Raw genomic sequence first — 26,989 nt, forward strand, 5'->3', positions numbered from 1 at the left:
ATAAAGAAAGTCATACAGGTTTGAAATGACAAGACGGTGAGTAAATGTTGACAGAATTTTCATTTTTGGGTGAACTATCCCTTTAAGATTTCTTCTGGCTTTTTCCAAACAGTATCAGTTTGCAGTCACCACAAGAAGACAACCACAAGAGGTGATTTTAAAACAGTAATGATTTAATTACTTGCACTGTTGTTCTCTTAAATGTCTTTACTTTAATGTACAACAAAAAACTACCTTATTTAAGGATTTAAACAACATGAGGGTGAGTAAGCAGTGATAGATTACGACATTGTGCTCATTGGTGCACACTTTCATTTTAGCATATTTGCTTATGTGTGTGCGTTATTGGAGTCCAAAGGCGACATTTACAGATATAAATTCACAGATAAAAAAATATCAGTATAATGTAAGTTATGAGCTGGAAAAATGTCTCCCAAGTGCATTGAACCATGCAAACAATTTGTCAAGCGCTACATGGCAATCTGCCCATATAAAACGATATACTGATGCTCTTTTGCTTTGTACATCTTACTGTAGGTCTACAAATCTCACCCAATGTGTCAAACTTATTTTTCTTTCTGTAGAAATGCATCTTTAGTGTGGCTTGAAGAAAAGTCTTGAAAACAAAAAAAAACACGTTCACTCCTGCTCTATCTGTATATTCAGCAGGGGGTCTCTGCTGTTCTGCTTCAGCTATGATCAACATCTGCTTTTATAGGATGTGTTTCAAGTCTTTTAATATGACAGATTTAGCAGATTCTTGAAGGACCATTGTAGAAGAAGACTGGATGGCATTTATTTTTACACTCAACAACATTCTTCCATCACCAATAGCTCCCTTACATCTGTACCACACATCTAGTTTCCAGGTATACATTTCCTATGGTGCTTATTATCTTTTCAAAGAAAACAAAATGTTGTAATGAGTAACTATGCTGCCTTTCACAATCTGCTAGATTCAAAGTCTTACCACCAAATATATTAACTGAACGGCTAAATTTTAAAAGAGAAAATGACACAATGTGATATTAATAGACAGAACTCTACTGAGAGTCGGCGTTAAATTTACTGCTCTGGACGGCCTGCTGTGAATTTCATTAGAAACTAACAGCCAATTGTATTGGATGTCTTTTGCCACGCAGAGATGAAATGCATGTATGAATAAACACACAGTTTCAGATCATTTCACTTTTCCATCGAGCAATTGATCAAGGTACCTGTTACTGTACCTGTAATTCTGTATATGTATCGGCTGTAGGATGACTCTTTATAAACACACCATTGTAAATAGTTTAAATTAAAAATGATCTTTTCGGTACCTTCCTACATGTATAGCTTTCTCAAGTATATTGATGTTGGCCAAAAATAAGAATAAAAGAAAATGCATTGTCCATTTATTAGACTGTTATCTGCCACATTTCCAGGTTTATTTTAAATTCATGTATGGAAATCAATTTAACTCACAGCTCTCGAATTCCCATCCGAATGAATACAGCTATATATAGATGGTTTTAATGGATAAACACCTGGTTTATCGATCTAGTTAGTGGCCAGTCATATAACAATTTATATTATATTTAATTTATATTAATTGATATCAATATTTAATTGTATATTAATTATATTCAAATAAATAAACACTGGCAAAACAATTATGTTAAATCTTAATATTCAGCATTTAGCAGAGTCGTGTGTAAAATGCCGATCAAGAGTACTGCGCTGTGTTGTGGGTGATCACGCAGCACTTCCCAACTTCAAAAGACAATCTCGCTCAGTCACGCAAGGTGAGTTGCCTGTCAGGCTTTACCTTGAGAAACAAGATCAAAGCCTGTGCATTATTTAAATGGAGCTGTGACGTTTTAATGCAGAAATCAATGTTGGCCTGTGCTATACTATGATAAGATTGCCGGTCAACAAGGAGGAATTCTGCACGCGGGCAAATTTGAACTTCAAAGACACAGAAAATCTCCAACCTCAGGCAAAAAGCGTGGCTGCCTTCAAAGCAAATGTTAGATCAATACTGACGCTACATTATTCATCATACCTCCTAATAATACCAGACTGCCCGGTCACAATTTAACCAAACAAGTGAGATGTTTCAATGCAAACTTGCAGACACGTTTAAATGGGTCAGGAAATTATTCGGAAACTCTGAAACTCAAACTCAAGTGAATGTAAAACAACATGATTATACCGATTTGCGCTTTTAAATGAATTTGCATTTGTTGTGGATGCTGGATTGCACCTTCGGTCGTAGATTTGGCTCATAATTGGAGCTCTCAACACTTGTTACTCGTACATTATTACCCAGTCTCTTACACTGAAGCTTGGTGTAAGAAAATGCATGATTAGTTTTGCTCTTCTGTCAAAATATGTATCAAAACAGTCTTCCACTTTTGTTAACACTAGAGCTTTATCATGAATTCTTCCAAATTGTCAACTGTGTCTAAATTAAGCAGACTAAAAGCTTATAAATATAGATACTCGTCTTGGCCCGCCGCATTCTATTTGCATAAAACGTTAACAATGCGTATCATTAAATGACTAAAATCTGGACTGTAGCAAATGTAAAAAGTCCAAGAGGAACAATTAATTGAAAGTCCATTATTTTACATAACTTACACAATAAAGAATCTCCTTGCATTTCAAAGTCATTTCGTCAAAAGGAAACATTTTTGTGACTTTGCCGCACCTCTCCGTACAATAAAAAAAAGAATAATTACAGAATAGATAACAAATGCCGAAGTTAGGTTTGTCACTCAAAGAATGAACGACGAGCCATTCACTGGCATTCATTAAAAATACTGTGTCTGATTGCATTTACAAATGCTTCCACACCCTTAGCCATGGTGATGTTTTGCCCGCTCCTGTTGCCTGCATCTCAGCCCGTCTTAGCTGCTGTGAAACTGTTTCGTGCCGGAGAGCAAACCAGCTTTATCTCCTACTGAGCGGTGCTAAAACTCAGATAAGACAGGAAGAGAGACGGATGCCACGTTCTGTCCTTTTCTCCGTTAGTGTTGCCTGCCGCTACTGCAGCACTGGTGATAAGAGAGGAATCGGTACTGAGATGAGTGCAGGATTGTATTGGAAGAGGAGAACCACCTGTGAATCCAACTCGCCACACATTCTACAATTATCTCACACGACAACACAAATTGAATTTCCGTCTCTTCCAAAATCAAAGTATTTTTTTCGCAGCGAATCCCTTTTTGTCTCAACACAACTGGCTCTGTATTCAAAAGGCCCTGACTGTGTTATGTGGGTCTTTGAGGAGAGTGCACATGTGCTCATCTCATTATGCTTGAGTCAGTAAACATCTGTGTGAGTTGGCAAGGACAGATTTGGTGGGTTGTGACCACTAAACTGCTGTAAGCTGCACAGATGATGCCCGACCCATCTGTAGCAGCTTTGAGATGATATCTCTGAACACACCTGACAAATGTTCCAGTAAACACTGTAGTGTTAGACCAGGTAGGTGAAAAATAAATAACAATAACCATGCTTAGATAAACTAAACTTGGCTCTGTACACTGTAGTAGGCTTTGTGAGACATGTTTTTATTACTCTTATGCTTTTTGTTGTACTTATATTGTTTCCATTATTTACCCAACTTGTAAGTCGCTTTGGATAAAAGTGTCTGCTTAATGACTAAATGTAAATGTAGAAGTGGTGCGGCATGGCTTAAAATAAAGCACAACACCTCAGAGCCGGATTCTGGGGCAGCTCATTGGTATTTCCCCCCCCCCAAAATGTTCTTGGGTCCCTCCAAATGAATGCAGCTGGTAATTAAAATATTAACCAAATACATATTAATACATTTTAATTAGTAAATTACATTTAATAATGAAAAAAGAATAAAAGATTAACCAATCCCCCAAATCCATTTCTTTTTTTCTAAGCAAATATTAATTATGCACTTACTTAATCCAAATATTAAGAAATTCATTCAATTTAAAATTATAATTGATTGACAATTTAAGACATTACATGCAGAAATTCCAAAACATCTCGCAGGTATTTGTAACTATTTTACGAGGTGGCTAATGTGTATGAATTTGTACGATCTTATTTGTACGCTTAAGTACACTTTCGATTGCTTTCACTTCAGTGATCTTTGGTTTAGGGGTGGGGTTAGGGGAGGGGCTTCAATATAGCTTCTTTCTAATAATTGTACAATTTGTACAATTCACATTATACGAAATTATGCAAATAAGCTATCTCGTACTGTAAAATACTTACGAATTCCCATGAGATCAGGTTGGAAATTCTGCCATAAGATCAAAATAACTTCATGGCAGCACTAGACTTAAACATTAATTATCATTTAGTCTGTATTGCTTTTGAATCAACTGTGAACTTGAGGTTTAATGTGTGAACAGAAGCTCTACATGATATGACATGAACATCTCACACACAAGCTCTCTCTCCCTCACACACACATACAAACACATATACGCACAGAGGAATTACTAAAAGGTTTAAAATAACCTAGATACTAAGTAGTGCCGTATCCAGGCAACAAGAGAGCAGCATGGCTTTCTTAAGGCAGTTGTTGTGTTTGTGTGTGTATGAAACACTAAGCAACCTTGTGTTATTAGTTGAGCAACATCGAAGCGTACATAAGGTACGCGAATCAATGAAATGCTCATTACCCTGTCTGTTTCTTGTCTACTGTTTGATTTCCTTAACAAACTTTGTAGAATCAATAGACAAACATTATACAAACATTACTCTAATGTTCTTATTTGCCGCATATTGCTCTAGCAGTGCCTTAATGATTTCCTGTTATCTTCGGATGACATCATGACAGTTTGATAATGATTAGATATGGCAAATATGACAGACTGGCACATAAGTGTCTACACTCGCTGGAGATATATGATGTGGCTAGTGCTCATCCGTAACCAAGTCACAAATCAAGATCTTACTGGACTTCAAATAGATTATAAAAAAAACTGCCGGTATCAGGGAGCCATAAGTAAAATTACTATACCTGAGGCACGAGGAGTGTCAAAATATAACCACATTACAAGCCAAGCTAAGCGCCTCAATAGGATTAGACAAATACATCACATCTCCCCTCATGAGAAAGCTATAACAGCAATATCTCTAAACCCCCTAAATCACAAATCCCTAGATCACCCACAATTCATCTTCATCACATCTTGAACTGTCTTATAGTGTATTACTGCTTTTTTATGGCTACAGTTGCAATGCCGGTAAAGAAAGTAATAATAAAATATTTACAGTAGCCAATCTGTGTTGTCGAGTTGCTTTTCTGTGGTAGACCGACTCAAAAATTCACAGATGGCATGTTAGCGGAATATTAAACCGACCTGAGTCTGAGCTGTACATGTAGACAAACTTGGTCCACTTGTAATGCTCGACAAGGGCGATGAGGGCATCCTGGAGCTCGGGTCTCAGCTGGATCACAAACTGGTTGTTGGTGTCGATGGGGAAGCTGGGCGTCACAAAGCATACGTGCAGAGAGCCGCAGAACGACATGAGCATGTTCATGGTCCTCCTGTCATACAGGCCAATGATGGCGTAGACTCCTTTGGAGAACTGGGAACAAACTGTGAGGGGCAGAAGAGAAAAAAGATTAAGTGTGAGTGTATATTGCTGATGTCCTTCTGAAACCGTGTGTCTCCATATTTTGTGATTTTTATTTTTTGCCATAAATTATTATTATTAGTTATCCTTTATGTTTGAAACTGTTTTTTGCAATTATCTAACCAATAAAATGTATTAAAAAGTGCTTGTCAAGTGCTTTTTTTTCCATTTCCTGAAAAAACGTGAATTTGGACGTGCAAGGTTTCGGAGCACAGTGACGATATTTAAGTATTTATGTGAAAATGCCAAACAAATTATTCGTATAATCTTAAGGTCTTACTCTTCCTATTTTGTTTATGTAACCTAACCTAATGTTGCTTCGGACAAATAACATAAGTGATTTATTTTCAGGGTATATACTAACATATGCTTTATATTTAAAAAGTTTATCGAGTAAACCTATGTTTTTAGAATATCTGACAAAACTATTTTACTGTGTACAAATTAATTTTGATCCCAAATAATAATAAAAATTGTTTAGAAGACTAATACTATTTCTTTATTTTACTTTTTATAATAAAATATTTTTATTTATTTTTTATTTAGCCTTGTTGTGCAAGCACTGTTGAGCTTGTGCAGAGGCAGCAGCTTTTGCCAGAGGGGAACTGAAATCCCCTGGTTCGGCCTGGATTCTCCTGAGGTTTTTTTCTCGATTGGAGTTTTGGGTTCCTCGCCACCGTTTGCATATTGTTTTGCACTATTTGCCTGACCGAGAATTTAGAAGTTAGAATTTAGAAGTTAGACATAATTAATATTGCATATAAGCATTTTCAGTCCGTTTAATATTTGACCTGTGGTTCTCTCTCCCATGTGTGCTTTCACTGTGAGCGTGTGCGAGTGTGTGTCTATGTCAATGTGTGTAAGTATGTATGCATATTGTGTGTGTGGAGCATTTGTATGTCTGTCTTTTGTTGTTTTCACCTTTTTCTTGTTTTTACAGGTATATGCCTTTAGTTGTTTTTCTTGTATTCAATGTGTCTCATGTACAGCTGCTTTGTAACAATGAAAATTGTAAAAAGCGCTATATAAATAAAGTTGAGTTGAGAGAGTTGAGTTATATTTTAAAATCAGGCCAGCCGGGAAGAAAAGCTTTCCCATGAACTGAAACCAGTTTTAATTTATTAGATGATTTCATTTAATTTAATTGCATTTGTTGCTGATGTACTGCAGTAACAGCTGTTACCGGCCCCAACTACAATGAAGCTTGACGGGTTATCAAGTCAATATTAAAAACACCTGAGAGCTTTATTTCATCTTTACTGACAGAACTACAAACATCTTCAATCAATAAACAGTCTTGATGCAATAGTGCTGCAGCAGTCGATACAACGCCATTAAAAATGATCTCATGATTACTCCCAAAGCACTTCCTCCAGTAAAAAAACAAGACCTCAGTGTGTCTTGTGCCCCGTATTCTTCTTTGTAATTACAGTGACAGTGAAACATCCACCCACCAATCATTACTGATTCAGCCCCCTCACAGCCAGCTAAACCCATGTGCTTAAGGATATGGACATTGATTTTATTGCAGTACTCAAGACATAACCTGTTCCATATAAATCCTTTGCTTCAAAAAGTGTCAATGTTGAGTCTCAACATGAAAAGCTCAAGAATACTCTGTGTTGACTAGTCAATTCCGAGTGTATTTACATTTTTCGCAGCAATCCTGAGAACAACACTGCCATCCTATATTTTCACCTGGACTTACACTCTAAGATACAATGTACACGTATACGGTCGCATGGTACAATGTTGCCATGATCTTGCAAGTTTGTGAAAACAAAGCAAGCTGATTTTCTGTCTTTCCATTCCCATCCATTTTCTACCGCTTATCCGAACTACCTCGGGTCACGGGGAGCCTGCGCCTATCTCAGGAGTCATCGGGCATCAAGGCAGGATACACCCTGGATGAACCGGAGTACCCAGAGGAAACCCCCGAGGCAGGGGAGAACATGCAACCTCCACACACACAGGTCGCAAGCGGGAATTGAACCCCCAACCCTGGAGGTGTGAGGCGAACGTGCTAACCACTAAGCCACCATGCCCCCCGATTTTCTGTCTTAATACAATAAATTATTTTGTGCATTATAGCATTGAAACAGCACTGTGGAGTAGTATTTGTGTTTGTTTAAACTAAACATGATGAGGATTACTAGTGTCCTGTTTGGCTGGGACCATATGAACTTCATTCATTCATTGATTTCTTAAATCCGGTGAGTTGGTTTTACAGAACGTGATTAGATTCACTTTGTCAGAGAGAGAATGCAAGCTAGGTTCAGATGTATGACAATTGAAAGACCACGTGAAATTAAAATAGAAGTTATGGTGTTTTGGAGTGTTACGCCTCAATAATAAAAATGTCAACACAGGAAAAAAATCATCTTCTTGCAAGTTCGTTGATCAATTAATCTATTTTAATCGCGAAAACGATTTCTGCCTCTCAAGATTAATTAAACATTAACATCGCCGCGAGCATACTATGGCGATATGTCAACTAAACTAACCACCAGGCTATTGGGGACGACATTCCAGTGAAGATGTGTGCTATTTGCATTCAGACATGTTGATTCCCTGGGCCTTTGAGTATGTGAATGAAAGATGTGTCACAGTTGTGACATACTTCAACTCTAAATCTTCCCTTCAGGCAAGAAAACTTTAAAACCGACCTCAGAAAACAAGCCTTTCGTGTCTGTGTGAATAACTCAGAGAGCAGATTCGCCGCTCTGGTCCTCTATCCTCACTCTCTGTATCTTTCATCTACAACATCCAGCACGGTTTAAGCTTCATTCTCCAATTATAATTACCATCATTCTTCCCTCCGCAGTTCTGTTAGTGAGGATTGACAAATGTAGGCTACTGTCACTTGAAGATATGCATCTTTTAAAAACGGCCGATAAAACGGCAATGTGAAGCCACACAATGCATTTATCTCGGTCGTTTGAAAAGATAACGCGGGAGTTCTGTGTGTGCAACTTCTTTATCGGCTTTTTTATGGCCAACTACAGATAATAAAAAAGAAAAAAGGGACGAAATTAGTATGCAGCGTTGCTTGAAGGAAGAACTGAGGTTTGATTCTTGTAGGGGCTTTGCTTGGAAGCATGTGTATTAATGTGTTGTGGGTTTGAGAAGGAGAAACAAGTTTTCTGTCTGAAGTTTTTTCAATGCCGAAGGATGTTTGTGACAGGTGGGTCCAGTGTGAGTAATCCTGTCTTTAGTATCGATTTCACTTGCCTTTGGTTATGGCTACTGAGGAGCTGAAGTCAAATAGTGTTTAAAGTTTCCTGAGGGAGGACAGCACATCACTGTAAACATCGAACTATCCTCTTGAAAAGACAAGCATTGCCTACCAGTGTGACCAGCATACAGGGGTGACAGGAATCATTTTCATCTATGGCTATTGAGCTTGCGTGTGGTCCTTTTGAGTGCAACAGTGATAATCTTGTTTGCATCTAAACGTGACTAAATTAGCTCAAAACATGAATCGTTTTTGCACACATTTGTATCATTTCATGTCACGAGACATGTATTAACCATGGCGATGTTACCCTGGAGCTGTGTGGATTACTTTTGTGATGGATACATGCAAAGTGAGATTTTGCACCAATGGGTCTCCATTCACTTTTCGCATTACAAAGCCATTCCATTCGCATTACAAAGCCAGGATTTGGATTATTATTCCAAATGTGTTTGCCAGAAAACATGTACACCTAGGATGGCATGAGGGTGAGTAAATTATGGCAAAATGTCATTCTAGGGTGAACTAGGGTACTTCAAGATACCATAGAATAACTATTTGTGGCTGAATGGTTACATAAGGAACCTTTATCATCAGAAGAACCTTTGGTAACACTTTCCTTGAACCATGTATATATAATGTATTCTAAAGAGTTATTAAAGGAGAAAATGCATTACAATTCTTCTGATTGGTTTAATTACTAGTTACTCATAACATATTCAATATGTGTAATTAGATTACTGTCCAAATTACTCTGTCCAAAAAGTATTTAGTTACTCATTACTAAGTACTTTCTATATCCTACATCAACCTTGATTAGTTAAGTGATTCAAGGATAGACATGAAATAATATAATAATTAATAATAAATAATATTATTAACTGACCAAAGTATTACAAAGGTGAGAATTATACATAAAATCACAGATTTTAAAATAAGACTTTGAATTTTGATGTCAATTCCACTATTGCACACGCATATATTTCACAAAGTATTTAGTTTAATTACATCAAAAGTAACTGTAATTAAATTACAGAAAACATATGAGTAATCCCTTACTTAACTTTTTCAAGGGAAAAGTAATTAAATTACAGTAACTAATTACTTAGTAACTAATTACACCCAACACTGGTAGTTGTAAAGAATTATAACCAAGTTATAATGTGCTGTGTAACAATGAATTGCTAAGTGTTATAATGTATTAACTGTAATAATAGTTATTTGTAAGACATAACAATGCATTAAAAGGAGCATTACAATGCTTTAAAACTACTTTTTATAATGCATTATACATGCATGCTTCAAGGTAAGTGTAACCGGGTTCTTTCGATTTTAAAAATTATAAAAAAACTTCGAAAGAAACTAATATTACAAGAATCTTTGAGTAAAGGGTTCTTTGAGGAACAAAAAATTGTCCTTCTATGCCATCGCTCTGAAGAACCCATTTTAAAGAGTGTATGCCAGAACAATGAGTTGGAACAACATAATTATGAGCAAATAACAGTAAAAAGTTTTCAAATTATTCAACTACACTAATTCAAGGAGAAATGTGGAGATTTTAGCAGCATCAAGCATTGAGATTGGGGATTTCAACCAACTGCTCAGTCAAACCCTTCCATACGAACCATTATGGTGGCTGACACAGAACTAAGATGTTGTCACCCGTACGCTTCTTTGCCGAAGGAGATATCGTATTACGAAACTCACTCTGTAGAGCAGTTTGTCAGTTTAGGGTAACTGTAGAAACAACATGTCAAATTCTATGTAAGGTATTCCGCGCTGTATATTTGGGTGACAATATGTGACTTTTTTCCCTGGACACGTCCTGGCCAGGCTTTCAGGTGCATCCTCCAGAGATCACAGGTTTCTTATATTTCAGTTGAACAAAAATGATCAAATTAACATTTATATCTTTTAAGACACATAATCATTGTAGTTTAATTCTTACCTTTAAATAGAACAGTTGATTTTTTTTATTAAACATGAAAAATTAAACCTTGATGACGTAAGCAGTGGACACATGTGCCTTCCGAACACCCGTAATCCTTTCCAGGATGTGTCCGTGGTTGGGAGAGGGATATGGCACGTATGGTCACACTACTGTATGTACCCAGAAATAGCACATTCTAAGGTATTAAAAACATATTACCTTTATACACCTCTGAAGACATAGCACATATATTATATTGCATTTCTGTCAGTGGATCCTACTAAATATCACACAAAGCACCTGTAAGTGCTACAAATAATTACACTTCAAATAAATTGAGACCAAAATCGAAGAAGTTGCAACTTGTCGCTGAATCCAGTAGCATTAGCACCCAAAGTTTCATCCTGAAAAAGGACAAAAAGATCAGTTCTGAGATTACAGATTATGTCCCCAGTGTCCTTTAAGCCACAGTCTTTGCAAAATGATACAGCTGATAAGAAACATTTTTTATCCCTGTTTCATTCAAGCACACTAAAGGTCGGGCAGCATGTAACCCCACAGGTGCGTATCCTGAAATCACCTTTCTCAGCCACCTTTAATATTTCCCCTGAAATGAGTCCTGTTCAGCTAATAGCGTATTGAAATAATTTAATTCCTGTCATTTATAATCAACAAAGAAGCATTTGAGGCTAACTGCTATCAAGAGCCAAATATAACATTCATATCTGACACTGCTTTATTGTGAATGTGTCTAAGGGCTGGGTGTTCTTGCTATGGGCTATACAGCTGATGCTAGTGCACTGTTGTTACACTACCAGCTATCACAGAGAACAATCTTCTGTTGATATTCAAGCTTCCGTCACATGTATATAAAGCTTCAAATCAAGAAACAACACAGGTAGAAGCTCTTCAGAGGTCTACGAACATACAAAACAAACTGTTTGTTCTTGAACTCACGCTGACACGAGCTTCAATGGGACTCTTTGGAGTCTGTCTGATTGACATGCTGCGGACATTCAGCCCAACTGCATGTCAACGTGATGAAAGCGCTGATACGCGATGAAAGTAGGACCGAGGGGCGGATGGGATTTATGCCCAGAACAGACTGTCATATAGGCTTGTGTAACTGCAGAAACAAAAAGGGAATCGTATTATTTTTCCATTAAAGAAGATACAGTATATCATCTGCAATATATTCATAATGAACAAACGCCTGTTTAAATTTAATATGATGTGATGTGATGATAAAGTTTTATTAAACCAGAGAGACTACAAGACAAATTGCATGGTGACAGGCACTGGCTGGTTATCTGAACCGTCTCCAGGAGGGGACGCGTATCGCATGTAGCTCGGTATTTATCTGCACAACTGACAACTCTTTTCAACATCAAATCAAAAGTCGATGCATTTTTTGTCAATGCGTCAAGATTACTATCGCATAGCAATATTCGCATTCTTATATTCCCTTTGAAAACATCTGAGGGCCCTGCCGATGCTGAAAAAAGAGCTGAGGAAGATGTTCTGTACACTGTGAACATTCTGCAAAACAGTGATGCATTGCAAATGAAGGATGAAAGGCGCTTTTTAAACAATACTTGCACTCTTCATATTTAGCACACTGCCACCAAACATTACGAGGTATTCTTGACTTGTCATATTTGTCTTGAACTGCGAACTAAAAAAAGCTTGGAACTAAAAATGGGCGAATAAATGACAGAATTTTAATTTGTGGTCGAACTGTTTCTTTAAAACTTACTACCCTCCATGTGGCAATATGGGACACTATTTTCAATCCCAGGTGACCACCTGTCCTACAGCAGCTAAATATTGTCAGTTCCCTCCCACATAATGGATTTTTCACTATCCCCCCTTTGTGTTGCTACTCCCACATGCATACATCAAAACCCCAGAAAATAATCACTTTGGCTATGATGCAATGAATAATAGATTACATGAATCTGTTTGAGCTGCGCTAAACGATTACTGTAGCTCCTCAGAGACGAGGAAACTTTGGCAACTTGTTCAGGCTCATATCTAAGAAAACACAGGGGGCTGAACTGCTGTTTATAGATACAGTACATTACTGCTGTGTGCATGCCGTTTCTGTTATGTAATGTACGTCTTCAGTTTGTGTATAATTGAAAAAAATACAAAGCAGAGGTCAAGGATGGGAAACCTTCCTTATTTGTCTTTGTTTTAATTTATTTAGAAAAAAATATAAGAAACTAAAAACGCAAATATTACTTGTGTATAATATCTGTGATCTACAGTTAACAGATAAGGTGTGTGTTTGTTTGTTTGAAGAAATGTAATATACATTAACACAATTAAACACAAAATTAATCTGGTGATCAGTGCTGTTAATATAGCCAGCACAAATATTAGCTGAGAAGAAGTTTTGCTTTTATAAATAGTAAATTCAGAAAAAAACTAGTTTTATTTTTTTCTTTGCTATACAGTGTAAAAATGTAATTTTACAGAATTTGTGTAATTTTTTACTGACTTTGTAATTTTACAATATATTAAAGTTTTTTCTGTCAAACTACAGAAAAAGACTGCAAATTTACAAGAAAACAGAAAAACTGTAATTTTACACGGGAACTTTTCCCACGGGACTTTTTTATAATGTAAACTATAAGTTGCTGTGTACAGTATTTTTTTATATACTTATTGGCATTTTTTGCTTAATTTGTACTTACAGCACATCAAGCTGTATATTGTATGCTCATCAAGATTTATATATTTATTGTAAGTCGCCTTTCACATAAGCAACTGCTAAAGGAATAGATATAAATATTTTATTAATATATAACATCTGTAATCTGTTACATATCTGTTATTAATATAGTATAATATAGCTTTCCTGTAGCTCAGTGGTAAGAGCATAACAACACACCAAGGTCGCGGGATCGATCCCAGAAACTAAGAAACACATGTTTAGGATAATGCAATGTAAGTCGCTTTGGATAAAAGCGTCCTTCAAATGCATGAATGTAAATATTATAATATACCAATGATGTATTTTAAAGTCTCTCTGATTGGTAAATTAATTTAATAATTGAATACAAGCAAATAAATGCTGAAGTAGAAACTTTTAGTACTTTTACTAATCATACTTTTTCCGATGAGTAATTTTTACCAAATAAAAAACCACTGAAGACACACCCGTTATGAACACTGATTTTCTTTGTTACTCCTGAAAGCCTCATTCATTGTTCAGCAGTTCAGTTCTGTTGCCTGCAGCGAGGTCTCATCAAAAAAAAACAAAGAAGAAACAGCGGACGGAAATGATCAAATCACAATCAAGCTCTGTATTTTGTTGTATATTGTGGCACGCTACCACTCTCAATTTTGGGTGGTGTACGGAATGCGCTTCAAGGTACACAGATTAGAGAATGAGTCAACAACAGTTATGCACAATCAGACTGATGAGTGGACTCAGATGTAAGATGGATCTGCAGATGTAATTAGCTTCTTATAATAACATTTACATTCAATCTAATTTCTGTTACAGGCATTGTGTGTTGTACATTGCTTTGACAGTGTACCTCTAACAAGACCCTCTGTACTGTCTGTCACCCAATAAAACTGCCTCACAGGAGTCCAAGCAAATGGCAAACAGTCCCAGTTTCTGTGCTCAGCCCCCAGCCTCATACTTCGCTTTGAGGCTCTGTAGATCAAATAAAAGGGCACCACTGATGTGTAGATGAGCCTGTGTCACATGTATACTTCTCTTGGAGATGCTACAGCCATTATGACTCATAAACATGATGGTGATCAGTATCCCAGTAAATATCTGAAATATATATTTTTCTTAATTCATTAGAAACCATTCTGCATTTAATGGAGACAGTAGTTAGGACAGATATGGAAAGGTTGTTTGTGTCAATCTGAGACATCAAAGGGGGAGACATTTCTGAGTGACAGCCAGCTGAGCCAGCAGTAGAGGTGTTTTTGAATTGAATAAAAATGTTTGCGCTAGCAACATAGCGGATCTATAATGTATATATATATATATATATATACATACAGTATTTTGCACGAATGGGAAATAATGCATGCATAGATCTATTTTGTCTACATTTAAAAATGTAACAGGGCATAATCATAAATATGAAAATATGCCAATATGCAAAAATGCACAGTACAGCTCAACCTCAAGTGCTTCTAGACGTTTGATTGCTAGACATAAGACATCAGACATTATGCTTTACAGTAGCTATCCAGCTGGGTTTAGGACTGTATACGTGAAAACACGTTTACAACAACAATAAAAAAATGTCTAACGTTTTCCCACGTTTTGATTTTTTAAATCATCTGTGCAGAGTCGTCGAAGTGAAATTCAATAAAGCAACAAGCTAGATGGAAACAGGTCGAGTGCGCACTGCAGAGGTTTGGGTTTTGTGGAAGAATAACAGATCTCTGATGTATAAATGAATAAAAAACTTACAGGCGTATGTCATGGCAAAACTGCTCCCCGTGTCCACCATGTCCACTTGTGGTACCAGTTTGGGGACATCGTTGTGTTGAGAGAGCGCAAAACGGAACACATCATATTCGTGGGAGTCGGTCGGAAACAAACCTCCTGTCGAGTGGAAAAACAAGTGATTTCGGTGTCAGATGAGAAAGGTTTGCTAATTGTACCTTAACTTGCAGGAGGGGAACTTTAAATCACTCTCTCGACATGTATGTGGAGAAAATACGCGAAGTAGCCTACTTACCTATATTAATATTACTTGGGAAACTTGAGCATGAACACAACCCAAGCAAGCCGGTGAAGACCAAGGCGAAGCTTTGCCGCATATTTCCGTTTGCATTTGAAAAACTGAGGAAAAGCCAAATTCCAAACATATATCCCAAAGTCTTTGTTTCTTGTTCATACAGAGCCCATAGCAGTAAGGCGGCAGAGCGCACGGTGCATCCGAGCCGCGCTGGCTGCTGTGCGGACACTCGATCCTGTCGAAAGTAACGATAGCGACTATATAAACGTGTCTCCGACAGCGCTACTTACGAATGAAGAGAGTCGGCAGTGTCAGCAAGAGAAAAAACAAGCATCTTAAGCGCTTTCTTGAAAGCATCACCGCACAGTAGTCGCGCTACTCAGAGTAGAAGAGCAAATTCCAGGATAAACTCAAACCCATGCGCAGACTGTACCATTATAGAAGCATGTTTGCCCCTCCAATTAGAAATTGCATTATGTTTTAAATTATTTACAATAATAAATAAATATACATAAGTGATATATAGTATAACGATTAATTGTTTGAAGCTATCAGGAAAACAATTTTGGGAAAGTTGCGAACGAGATAAACTGAAAATTGTCCTTAAATCTAGTTCGATTTAAGCACAGGTAAGCTCTTGACGTTTCCATTAAACATCTTAAATACATTTTTATTAATGACAGAATTGCATGAGGAACCTGCATAAAACAAATTAAAATGTTTAATCTCAAAAGTTATGTCATTACGGTTCATTGAGATGCGTTTCAACGCACCCAAGATCATGGTTTATGCTTATTTCTTCACAAGTCAGTGTGTTTTAATCACATTAACCGTACATCTCTATTTTCTATTTCATTGAATAAAGAATAATGATTTAAAACTTGATTGTATTGCTTCAGCAGGGAATTGCACAGTTTGCGTCTTTACGCAAATCCATACATTGATAAAAGATAAATGCGTCTGGTATTCACATCTATATTACATGTAATGCATAACAGACTTAATACTCTCAGCACTTTGTGAACACACCACTACATACAACTATGTAAACTCACTATTAAGTAGATTGTAATGCAGAACTGCTGCTGTTATACTTTTTCTTTTTCCAATTTGTCCAAATTTTTGGTCAATATAATGTTTTTTTCACCTAATTCATATTTATTTATGCAAGTTTGCTCCTCAATTACAGTAGTTTAATATAAACATCACATTGGGCTAATGATGAGTGCTGTCTACTGAGATTAGCTCACATTACAAGTGACAAAGGCCTGTATAATTAAGATAGCACAAATGGCAACTTCAGGATGTAATGATATTAACATCCATGTCACAGACCAATTACAGTGTGGTGGAGCTCAAGTCCCTTACGGCATACCAAGAGAGAAGGAGGAACTTCTCTAGTGTTCTCACGCTTTATTACGTTATACTGGTAAGTGCCAAGACAATGCCTTGGGGGGACTGGGGACATGAGTTACCGCACGTTAGCTAAAACATAAATGAATGAATAATTGAGCATCCATAAATAATACATTAATACTCTAAATAAAATAAGTGGGGTTTGTCTATGGGTGTGATTGTAAACTCAGTGGCTTTCAGAATCTGAAAGCTTTGAGGAACGTGTCCTCTTTTACAAAACGGTGATATGTGCAACTGCATCTGAACGTCTTTAGAAATATATCTTCATCGTTTGAAAGCTCCTGCAGGCTATCATTTATAATGCACAAAAATGTAGAAGTCTAATGCTATATGTATAGAGAAGTATGAATATGAATATTGAGGACGTACAGGTGCTACAAGTCTGCATTTACATTAGGCAGAAATAGAAAAACGCTCCTGAGATGTGTGAAGATGGGCCTGCTCCCTCAGAATCAGCTTTCCATTCATTCTGGTTACAAGAGGATCCATATCCTATTTCTCGCATAAGTGCGGGCACAAATTTGGCTGCTTGTCTTCGATTTTTCCCTCTGAGAAAATCATTGGATGTTCTAAATCTTAGAACATCAATAGGCTAAAAATATGCACTGAAAAAGAGCTTAAATCCAAGATGCTGCCATTTTCCTAATCGTGTTACAGTCAAATACCTCTAAACCTTAGATTACAGTCCTCCGTCTAGAACAGAACATTCTTTGGCATCTCTTTCTCTTTCGGAATGTCTTCTCAGAAAGTCACCTGACTGAAGTTATTTAAAGAACATAACAATGTTTCATTAGTAAGTAAAAAAACTGATTGTGATTATAAACTTGATGCATCTTGATGACTAAATGTTAGATATAAATACAATAAAATGGTCAAATAAAAATTCAACAGTTTGCTCATGCAAACTTACACTGTGTTACAAATCTTGAATACTGTAAAGAAAACAAGTTAATTTTCTAATATATAAAATATGGTTTACATTTTTAGTACTTTAAGATCAGTTGAAAATGAACATATATAGAAAAGCAATTTTTTCACAGCTTTCTTGAGTGACCATGTCACTCCTGAGGTTTGATTCTGTTAAATTTAACACACTTGACATGCAATACACACATTTTTTTTCCATTGCTGTAGTTGGTCTCCATCAATTACAACGTAAAACTACACGTTCATTAAACATTTTGCAATGGAGCATAAATTTAGGTTGGTTGAAAGTCACTAATACAAAAGTGGTTGATTGTCATTTTGCGTTCTTGTGTGGGAGCGTGTCCTCCCTGAAAGACCTATTCTGAAAGTTAAGGATGTTTTTATCCTCCATTAGTTATGAAAGGTGATGAGGCAGAGCTAATTCAGCAGTGCTGGAAAGTAACGTTTGCGTCTGCTTTATAACTTAAAAGCTTTTCACCTTTGAGGGGCAGACAGTGGAACAAGAGGTCTTTTAACAGGAAGCACTGAGGCCATTACCATCATTACAGAACAAAACTGTGTAGAGAGAGAGAGAGAGAGAGAGAGAGAGAGAGAGAGAGGGGGAAAGGCTCCATTCATTTCGAATTAATATTGCCAGTGTGTCTTAACTGTCATGCTCTGTTTTCGTTTAAGTCGAGGGAAGTTGCTAGTGTTTGACTCAAAGAGAGTAAAGGGGATTCTTTAATCTTTTCTGAACAAAGACTCAGAATGAAACAGACTTTGATTGTGTTATGTTGTCTATATAGTATTAGAAAAATAGAGTTAGTTCCTACATAAAAAAAGAAAACAACATCTGCCAGTAATGCCATCAAAGACAATTGGCTGATTAAAATTCATTCTCAACCTTTGTTGCAAAACTAAAGCTGGATAAAAAAGAAAAAAAAGAATAATGGACCAGGCTTTCCTTGCACGAGAATTCAAGTGCAGCAATATTTGTCGGAAAATATTGAGCAGTTCGCGGGCTTATTAGATGGTAAATGCTTTAATTTCCTGTTGGAATATTCTGTACCTACTCAACATCCTCAGAAACTTCACTTTAATCTTTACAAGTCAGCAGGGATGACAGTGTACTTAACAGGAGAGTAAGTACTGTACATCAAATTATGGTTGATGGAATAGGACACATGCAGCTTTGTCAGCATTATTCCAGTAGCCTGTAGAGGAAGACAGGTGTCAATCTGGGGTATATGATGAATGAATAGGGTAACTGTACTGTAACACTGTAAAAAAAATCGCGTAAAAATGACTTTCTGGCAGCTACGGTGCTAGATTAATACCATAAATAACAGTTTTTCACATATAATACCATAAAAGAACAGATTTTGACATAAAATTGCAGTCTTTTTCTGTAATTTGACAGCTTTTTACCGTATATCAAAAATATGTGGAATAAAAAATTTCTAAAATTAATTCAGTAAAAGTTCAGTAAAATTAAACAACATTTATTATTTTTGGAGCCTAAATATAATATGCATGATTTCTATGATCATGCAATTCAGCATTTCCCAAATATCTATTCTATTTCTATGTACTCTATTTGCCTACTCTTGGTGTGATTGACTATGTTTTGTGATAAAAAAGGCTGACTGACTTGTTTTAGCTGTCCAGTCTTTGTTCTCACCTATTTTTGTGAAACCTGTCAAGCACTATGGGCTATTTATATGTATTTCAAAAGCACATACAGCAGCTGTAACTAATGTTCAGATGTACTCTCACAACAATTTCTGGTTTTGCTTGAAATGGAAAAATGGTAATGAAAAGGGAATGTGGCTCAATCTGAGCTATTCACCATTCATTTGAAATACCTATTTTGAAATCAGTTTTAGCAGAATGTGTCTTCATTTTAGCATTATATCATTTCTGTCTTCCTTTATATTTGCACAAGGCCACTAAAACGGTAACCTTATTCGTTTATCAGCGATACCGTCTTTTTAAACAGCAAGTATAAGAAATAATATACAACATCAGTTCAAAATCGACATCTAGCATTCATAGAACTGTGGGGGTATGAGGTAACTTGAATCTGCCTTTCCCACTTATATCATCCTTAATTGCTTTTATTTCAGTTGTCATAGCAACTGTGCAGTTCTTTTGTGGGTTCTGAACTGGGGTGTGGGTGGGGGGTAATGACTCTCAGCTTTATGGTTCCACAAACAGACTGTGGAGTGCAGGAACACAAGCATAACACATCAGGGGCCATAGATGAATGAGCAGAACAACTGCCGCGTGTGGAAGAATGCGAGGAAAGAGGCAATAAAGATGTCATTTGAAAAGTCACATTCTTTTTATTTGGTAGCTGGACATACAGATTTGTGGTAAAGGGAGAAGCACACTTGCAATAGAGAAAGTAAGAAAACCCAGGATGACTTTAAGCCCCACCATTTGTCTAAAGACCATGGAAGCCTACAACAAATATTACAAAGCGATGCATGATAAGTGCTGGTTGGAGTCCAAAAGGCCCAATGCTCATTGCATATCATTAGAGTGTAATTAATACTGCGAAGAGAGTCAGCAGTTTCCTCAGTGTTAAGATATCAGCTTGGTTAATTCAATGAATGATGGATCATATTAAAAAATGATTAGCAAATGGAAAACTGCTTCAGACTAATTACTACATGCACGCGCACATTCTCACAAACTCCCTCACTGCTTATTAATGCAAGTTTAAATGAAGATGTGAGCTCAGGTGTGGTTTGCTGGCAGGAAAAAGAGCTGAGCGGGCAACACTAGAGTTACCATTACAAAGATTAAGCATGTTGAGGTCATAATTTACCTTAAAATATAAAGAAACAGAAAAAGAACACTTAAAGTACAATTACGAAAATTCTTACATTGTTTATTCACCCAAATTTCATTTGAAACTATGAATTTATTTCTTCTGCAGAACACAAAAGAAGATAATTTGAAGAATGCTGGTAACAGACAACATTGGGGCCATAGAATCATTTTGGTCTCACGCCATTAAAAGTTTTTATGACAGTTCCAGTAAGCACGTTTCCACTGAGTCTGTACGTTTCATTTCAACACTTTCAATATTAATATTAATAGTAAACCATACAAAATGTACAATTCATTTTTGTTGTACTCCACTTATAATTGATGTTGATGTTTAATGACAATTTAATAAGTGGATTAACATTTATATCAAAATAAGGATCTTTTTATCACCCCACTTGTAAAACAGGGCTTAAAATTGCAAAATAACTCTGACATGGTTAGTAGCAACTCCAAAAGATGGCATATTGTTCAAATATCTATTAAAGAGATAGTTCACCCAAAAATGAAAATTCTGTCATAATTTAACCTGTATAAATTTCTTTGTTCTATTCAACACAAAGGACGTATTCGGACGAATGTCAGTAACCACACAGATCTCATCCCCCCTTGACTCCCATAGTTATTATTTTCCCTACTTTGGCAGTAAATGGGACATGAAATCTGTTTGGTTACTGACATTCTTCCAAATATCTTCCTTTGCGTTTAGCAGAACAAAGAAAATGATTCAGGTTTGGAACAATCTGAGGGTGAGTAAATAATGACAGAATTTTCATTTTTGGGTGAACTACCCCTTTAAAATGTTCTATGAACTCCAGCAGTGTAAAACTATGATTTTGCTGTGGCACATATGGTGTGTACCAGCTTAATAGATCTTTAAAGGGGTCATCATTATATAATCATCAGTTCTGGACCATTAGCACAAAGCATAGTGCTTAAAGACAGTGTTATGAAACCGAGAATGTCAAGAGTTAGTTTTAACTATCAAAGTTTATTTGACAGGCCATTATGTAGTCATGGACTTTGTAACACATGTAATTAGTCAGTGTTATCCGTCATTAAGTCTGTCACCGTTATGTTTAAACGAACAGTCTTTTACTAAAAAAAATAGTTAAACGGTCAAGGCGACTTCTGGTCTGTCTGCAGGCGTTTATGCTTCTGGGATTTAGTTCTAGGGAGTGATACAGAACAGCACTTTAAGTCTCCTACAGTAAGTCCAATTAGAAACCCAGCGATGGCACTACTGAGAGTTTTTTTGGTTAGTTCTCCAACCTCCTCCAGCGAAGCTGTCAGGCCTGTCCATGAGAGAGATAGGCTCGGGCACACCTACAGTAAAAGCCTCACATTTCCCCCTCGGTTCCTCTCAGCAACTTTTGCTCAACTTGCAAATCTGATGCATAATGCATTAAATAACGTGATGAATAATTTGTAATCTGACAATTAGTAATGTGTTTCTCGGTTGAAAGAGGATGAAGGCCATGTTGAAGTTATGTTTTTTAATGGTATTTTATTCATGAAGCAACAAATTTGCGCAGCTCGTGCGAGATGGAGGGGGGCTCTCAAGAAAGTTCCATGTAAATGGGAAATGCACATCAAAGCTTCCTTTCAACCTATTGGGGAGGTGGTATAGAGAACATGGGTGAAATGTGTCTTCAAGAGTATCTTTCACACATTTGCAGAGGATGCAGAACAGAAGATAATACAGTGTGTGAATGCATTATACATTAAACAGAGCATACTCACAAAGAATGGTACTACGGTTGAACACATAACAGCTTTATATGCTCTGTTTATACAGAGCATGCTTTGTTTGCACTTTTGCATTCTTCCTGAGTACATTTTTGCAAACATTTAGTGACATTTAAAAAAAGCTTTCGGTCTAAACATTTTTGTATCTATTAATTTTTCATATCTTATTATGAAACATGCTTTATTTTATTAGAGAAACCATAACTTTAAAAACATGCTCGTGTTATGATTATGAAAACTGTTACATAATGATGAAAATTGGGAACATTTTGCACTTTTAGAACAATAAGGAAGGTTCCCATGTCCTGATGTTTTATGTATAATCTAATTCAATTTGCACGATGAAAACGAGGGCAACACAAACGAAGTTATCTTGTTCCTTTATTTATTTAAAGCTTTTCTACACTATGTGGACAAGAAAAAAAACACTAAGGAGGAGGACCCGTCTCAAGCAGCTGCTTTTTGAGAAACGGTTTAGGTTTTGTTGCTCGAGACAACGAAAAGAGAAAAAGAGAACAGATAGTTTGTTGCTGTGAATTTTGACGGTTCTGCTATAGAGGCATTTACTGCTACAATTACATTTACGTTCTAATCCAGTTCTGATGAATTTCAACAAAATCAAACCTCAGGAGTGACAAAGTCATCCAACAGCAATGTGAAAGATGGGAAGCATGATAAGACACATGAAACTGTGATAAAATTCGAGGTTATCAATTTTTTCATTACATTACTTTTTTTTTTAATTTGGTAGATGTATTGTAAGTAGTTAACAGAATAAAACAAAAATTATAATTTTACCTAAACACATACCTGTAAATACATTTAGAAAAACTGAAATTTGTCTTTAAAAATTCTACTATATTTACAATAAAAAAACATGAACACACCCCGACAATCAGGGTTTCACGAGAAGAACATAAATCTTTTGAGAAGAATCTCTTTTTTTTCCCCGCCCTGTATGTTGTACAATCTGTCATGTGTTTATATTTCACCAATCTTAAATCTTATTTCTCTGATCTCCTTATCCTCCGCTGTATTATCATTGATGGTTTATTTAAAGCTTCTCATTAACCAGAATAATCAAGCATGCTGTAATATACACCACATGATACCCATTAAAGTATTAAACGCCATCCCTGTTTAAAATAAAAAAGTATAATAGACTTCTGTTTTTGCCTGGTTTCCAATTTTTAAGAACAGAAACCTGTGGAAATTGAAGTTTGCAGCGGTTTAAATATAGACTCACTCATCAACCTTTGCGATGGTCAGCTGTGAATTGAAGTGGTGACCTCAGAAAAACTAGAACTTTTGAAGCTTTGTGAATTGTGCTTTGAACTCTAATTAGCTCTCACTGAATAGCGCTCTTGGTGCTGAATTAAAGGCACTTTTCTGCTAACTCCGTTTTTTGAGTGCCGTGTGTGCGTGTGTGTGTGTGTGTTGTGAAGGCAGCACTGACTGCTTCAGGAAAGGCCCAGGGCAGAGCAGAAGATCCTTCCAGCTGTGGCCCTTTCAGCAGGGCTCCATGACATGCTGAGCTCCTCTTTACCCTTCCCCTCTTCTTCTTGACTCTCAACTTTTACTAACTTCAATAGTTTATAGTGTGTCAGAAATATATCCTGTCCTAACATATATTCCATTTAAGATGTTTCTTCAACCAAAAGCATTTTCATTTCCAGGGATTTTTCAAACTTTTTTCTTTTTGTAGTATTGCTTTAATAGCCACATTAAAACTTTCTTTCAAATGCTTTATCATGCATTTATCTCATTTTGCTACATCTTATGTATTTATTTTGTTGTATTACCTTGTTTTCTCCTAAAATAGACTTTTAATGTTATGCTATGCTTATCTAAAAAAGCCACTTTCAGACAATTTTTTATTTGAATATTTATTGTGTAAAAGTTTTTTAAATTGTTCAAATGCTGATTTCAATGCTCTCTGGTATCTGTCCAGTGCCCTTTGAATATAGATTTTGGTTAGTAGTGTTGGATTAAACATCCTACACGGGTTGTTTAGCATAAAGAACAAGGTGATTTGAGAGAAAAGCCTGTCAAACCATATTAAGAAAATTAATTTGAGAGGCAGATGCCTTCATATCTGTCAGCTTTAAACAGATGTTATTGGAACAGATTGGTTAAATTAGGTTAAGGGCGCATCTTCACTCAAAGTCTGTTCTTGAATAAAATCCATCTTTAACCACCAAAGTAAAAACAGTTTTGTTCATATGTGACTGTTTGTGATGAGGTGCATAAATTTCCACTTTAATTTAGCTTTTATTCATAGCAGAAACCTAATTAGTAAATTTTATCAAGGTAATAGTTTCCATCCTCTCACATGCCTCTTATGTCACTGGGCTGAACGGAACCACGTAACAATACCTGCCATACCCTATTAAAAGGCACCATCAGGACCGAAACATTCACCGTATATGAAGATGACGCTACGTAAAGAGCATGTCTTTTATCCATTTATTTGGCTCATCAACCTGACGTCACCTTCATTTAATCCGTCTGCATTCAAGCGTGATAACCGTGTCTACCTCTGACAAGCCCGATTTGCTTAATACAGAAGCTTCATGTCACGCATTTGAATCTTGTGTTCAACATTCCCAGTCTGTCTATCAAACTTTGAAGCAGATGTTAAAAGCCAACATCAAGGTAGCTTAAAAAAAGACTCTGCAATATCCAACAACGGTAAGCCTACCAAGACAACAACAAGCAGCAGTCGGCCTGCTAAAAAGCGTGTACGGATTGTATCTGATTTGAGTCAGATCTCCGAGCGGAAGCCCAGGGAGAGAAAGCCATGCTGCACAGGCATGTGGGCCGGAGCTGAGTGGGCTTTCAGTCACAGTGCATTGTTACAACGATTCAACCTCGCAGCTTAGCCAAGCACAGCGCTATCTGCTCTCAGCAGCGCTGTATTCAGCACCACGGACAGTGCCGGTCACAGATAGACAGGAGGAAACAGTAAGACGTTACAATTGGCATGTGACATCCTTACTGAAGAATCTTCAAAATGAAGCATCTTCCACAGGGGTGTCCTATTCTCCTCACACAATCTATTGCCGGAACACAGTAGGAAAAACAGGCATTGTGTCGGTAACAGCTGGTCTTGTCTGTGGGTTGGCAGCTATACAGATGTAGAGTTTGAGCTTTCATATTCCTGTGGCAGATCGGCTTATATGGTGTTTAAAGAGCACAGATGTCTCTTCGGCAATATATTGACTGAATAAAACTTTAATAAAGTCTTTGTTTAAAACTGAAGTTTGGAATTTATGAGACACTAAAATTACCAAACAGAACGGGGGAATTAATGCACCATATCTTTAGTAAGGTAGCTTATAACGTCTGTTATTTCGCCGTACCTTTTTGAAGATTTGTCATAGGGTGTGCTGCTTTCAAACGTGTGAGCAATTGAAGTTTGCTTTGATGTCAGTTGTGGTGGTTGTGCGACCAACTGGGTTCATCTGTGGACTTTTTGGCCATGCATTCATCATAGAATAGTCCAAACATAAGCGTTGCTTTTTCTTTTGGGTACCAAGTGGTCTGCTGGACTTCAGCAGGCATAACGTTACTTTGTTGCAAATTTGAACTGCTGCTCCATCTCATCTTTTCCAAATGACGTTCTTTGCTAATTCAATAGCAGGTGCAGTGTTAAAATGCCCCCTATTGGTTAAACGAAAAATTGCAGAAGCAACTGTAGGTGCATTTGATCCTATTTAAACCCTTAATCAAAATAATCGCAGTTTTTGCGATTTGAACATCGCACCCCTTCAAATTGCGATTTCGCTTTAAAAACTATTAATCGTGCAGGCCTAACTGAAATGGTGACAATATATTATCACTTTTGTACAAAGGAATAACTCTAGCGCATTTCCATATAGAGGGAAAGAAGAAGTTGACAAAGACAAATTAAATTTGTCCGTAAAAGGATACATTAGAACATAAACATGGAATTCTTCATGATGTTTTTGACAAACTGCTCTGCAGAGCGTGTTTCATAAATATGTTATCTCCTTCGGCAAAGACACGAAAACGTTACAACATCTAAGTCCTGTGTCAGCCCCCGTAGTGCTTTGCAAGAGAGGGGTAGGGTTAGAGTGAGCCGTTGTTTGATGCCGCTAAATTTCATACACTGGACCTTTAAGAGTCCACTCCAGTTTTTCCTTTAATATGCATTTCTGCAAATGTTGTGGTTATCGTGTCTGTTTAATTTCAACAGAAACAAACCTCAGGAATGATATAAAGTCACCCAACAGCAATGTGGAAATCTGGCTTATTTCATTATATATTCATTTTGAACTCATCATTATTGTGTTGTTTAAACATAAATATGAACTTGTGTTATTTGCAGTATTCAAGTTCTGCAAATAATTATTATTTGACCAGTTTGTCTTGTTTAAATTTTTGGAAAATAAATGCAAATAAAAAGCAATAGCTTAATTTGGAATTTAGGAGAAATGTTGTCACTAGTTGACCAAATTTTCGGTTGTATTATAGTCCTATACCGAAACATCATTGGTTGAGCCAATGTTGCATTGTAGGGATGCTCAAGGAAATAAAAAATGCGACACATGCAGCATTGGG

General features: G+C 36.6%; 1 protein-coding gene across 5 annotated transcripts in view; it reads right to left on the minus strand.

The window, feature by feature from the left end:
* gria1b (glutamate receptor, ionotropic, AMPA 1b) overlaps positions 1 to 15,867 on the minus strand; it is a 40,459-nt gene extending 24,592 nt beyond the window's left edge. For all 5 annotated transcript variants that reach the window (XR_008904668.1, XM_056730832.1, XM_056730831.1 and 2 more), the window contains exons 1-3: positions 15,500 to 15,867; positions 15,229 to 15,363; positions 5,337 to 5,576 (exon numbers count right to left, since the gene is read on the minus strand). Coding sequence is in view for 4 of the 5 variants with exons in the window: in XM_056730832.1 (XP_056586810.1) it covers positions 5,337 to 5,576; positions 15,229 to 15,363; positions 15,500 to 15,629 (505 nt within the window). In the remaining variant the exon portion in view is untranslated. The remainder of the gene's footprint in view (positions 1 to 5,336; positions 5,577 to 15,228; positions 15,364 to 15,499) is intronic.
* Positions 15,868 to 26,989: the final 11,122 nt, after the last annotated feature.

The sequence above is a fragment of the Triplophysa dalaica genome, chromosome 19, assembly GCF_015846415.1.
Source record: "Triplophysa dalaica isolate WHDGS20190420 chromosome 19, ASM1584641v1, whole genome shotgun sequence".
NCBI lineage: Eukaryota > Metazoa > Chordata > Actinopteri > Cypriniformes > Nemacheilidae > Triplophysa > Triplophysa dalaica.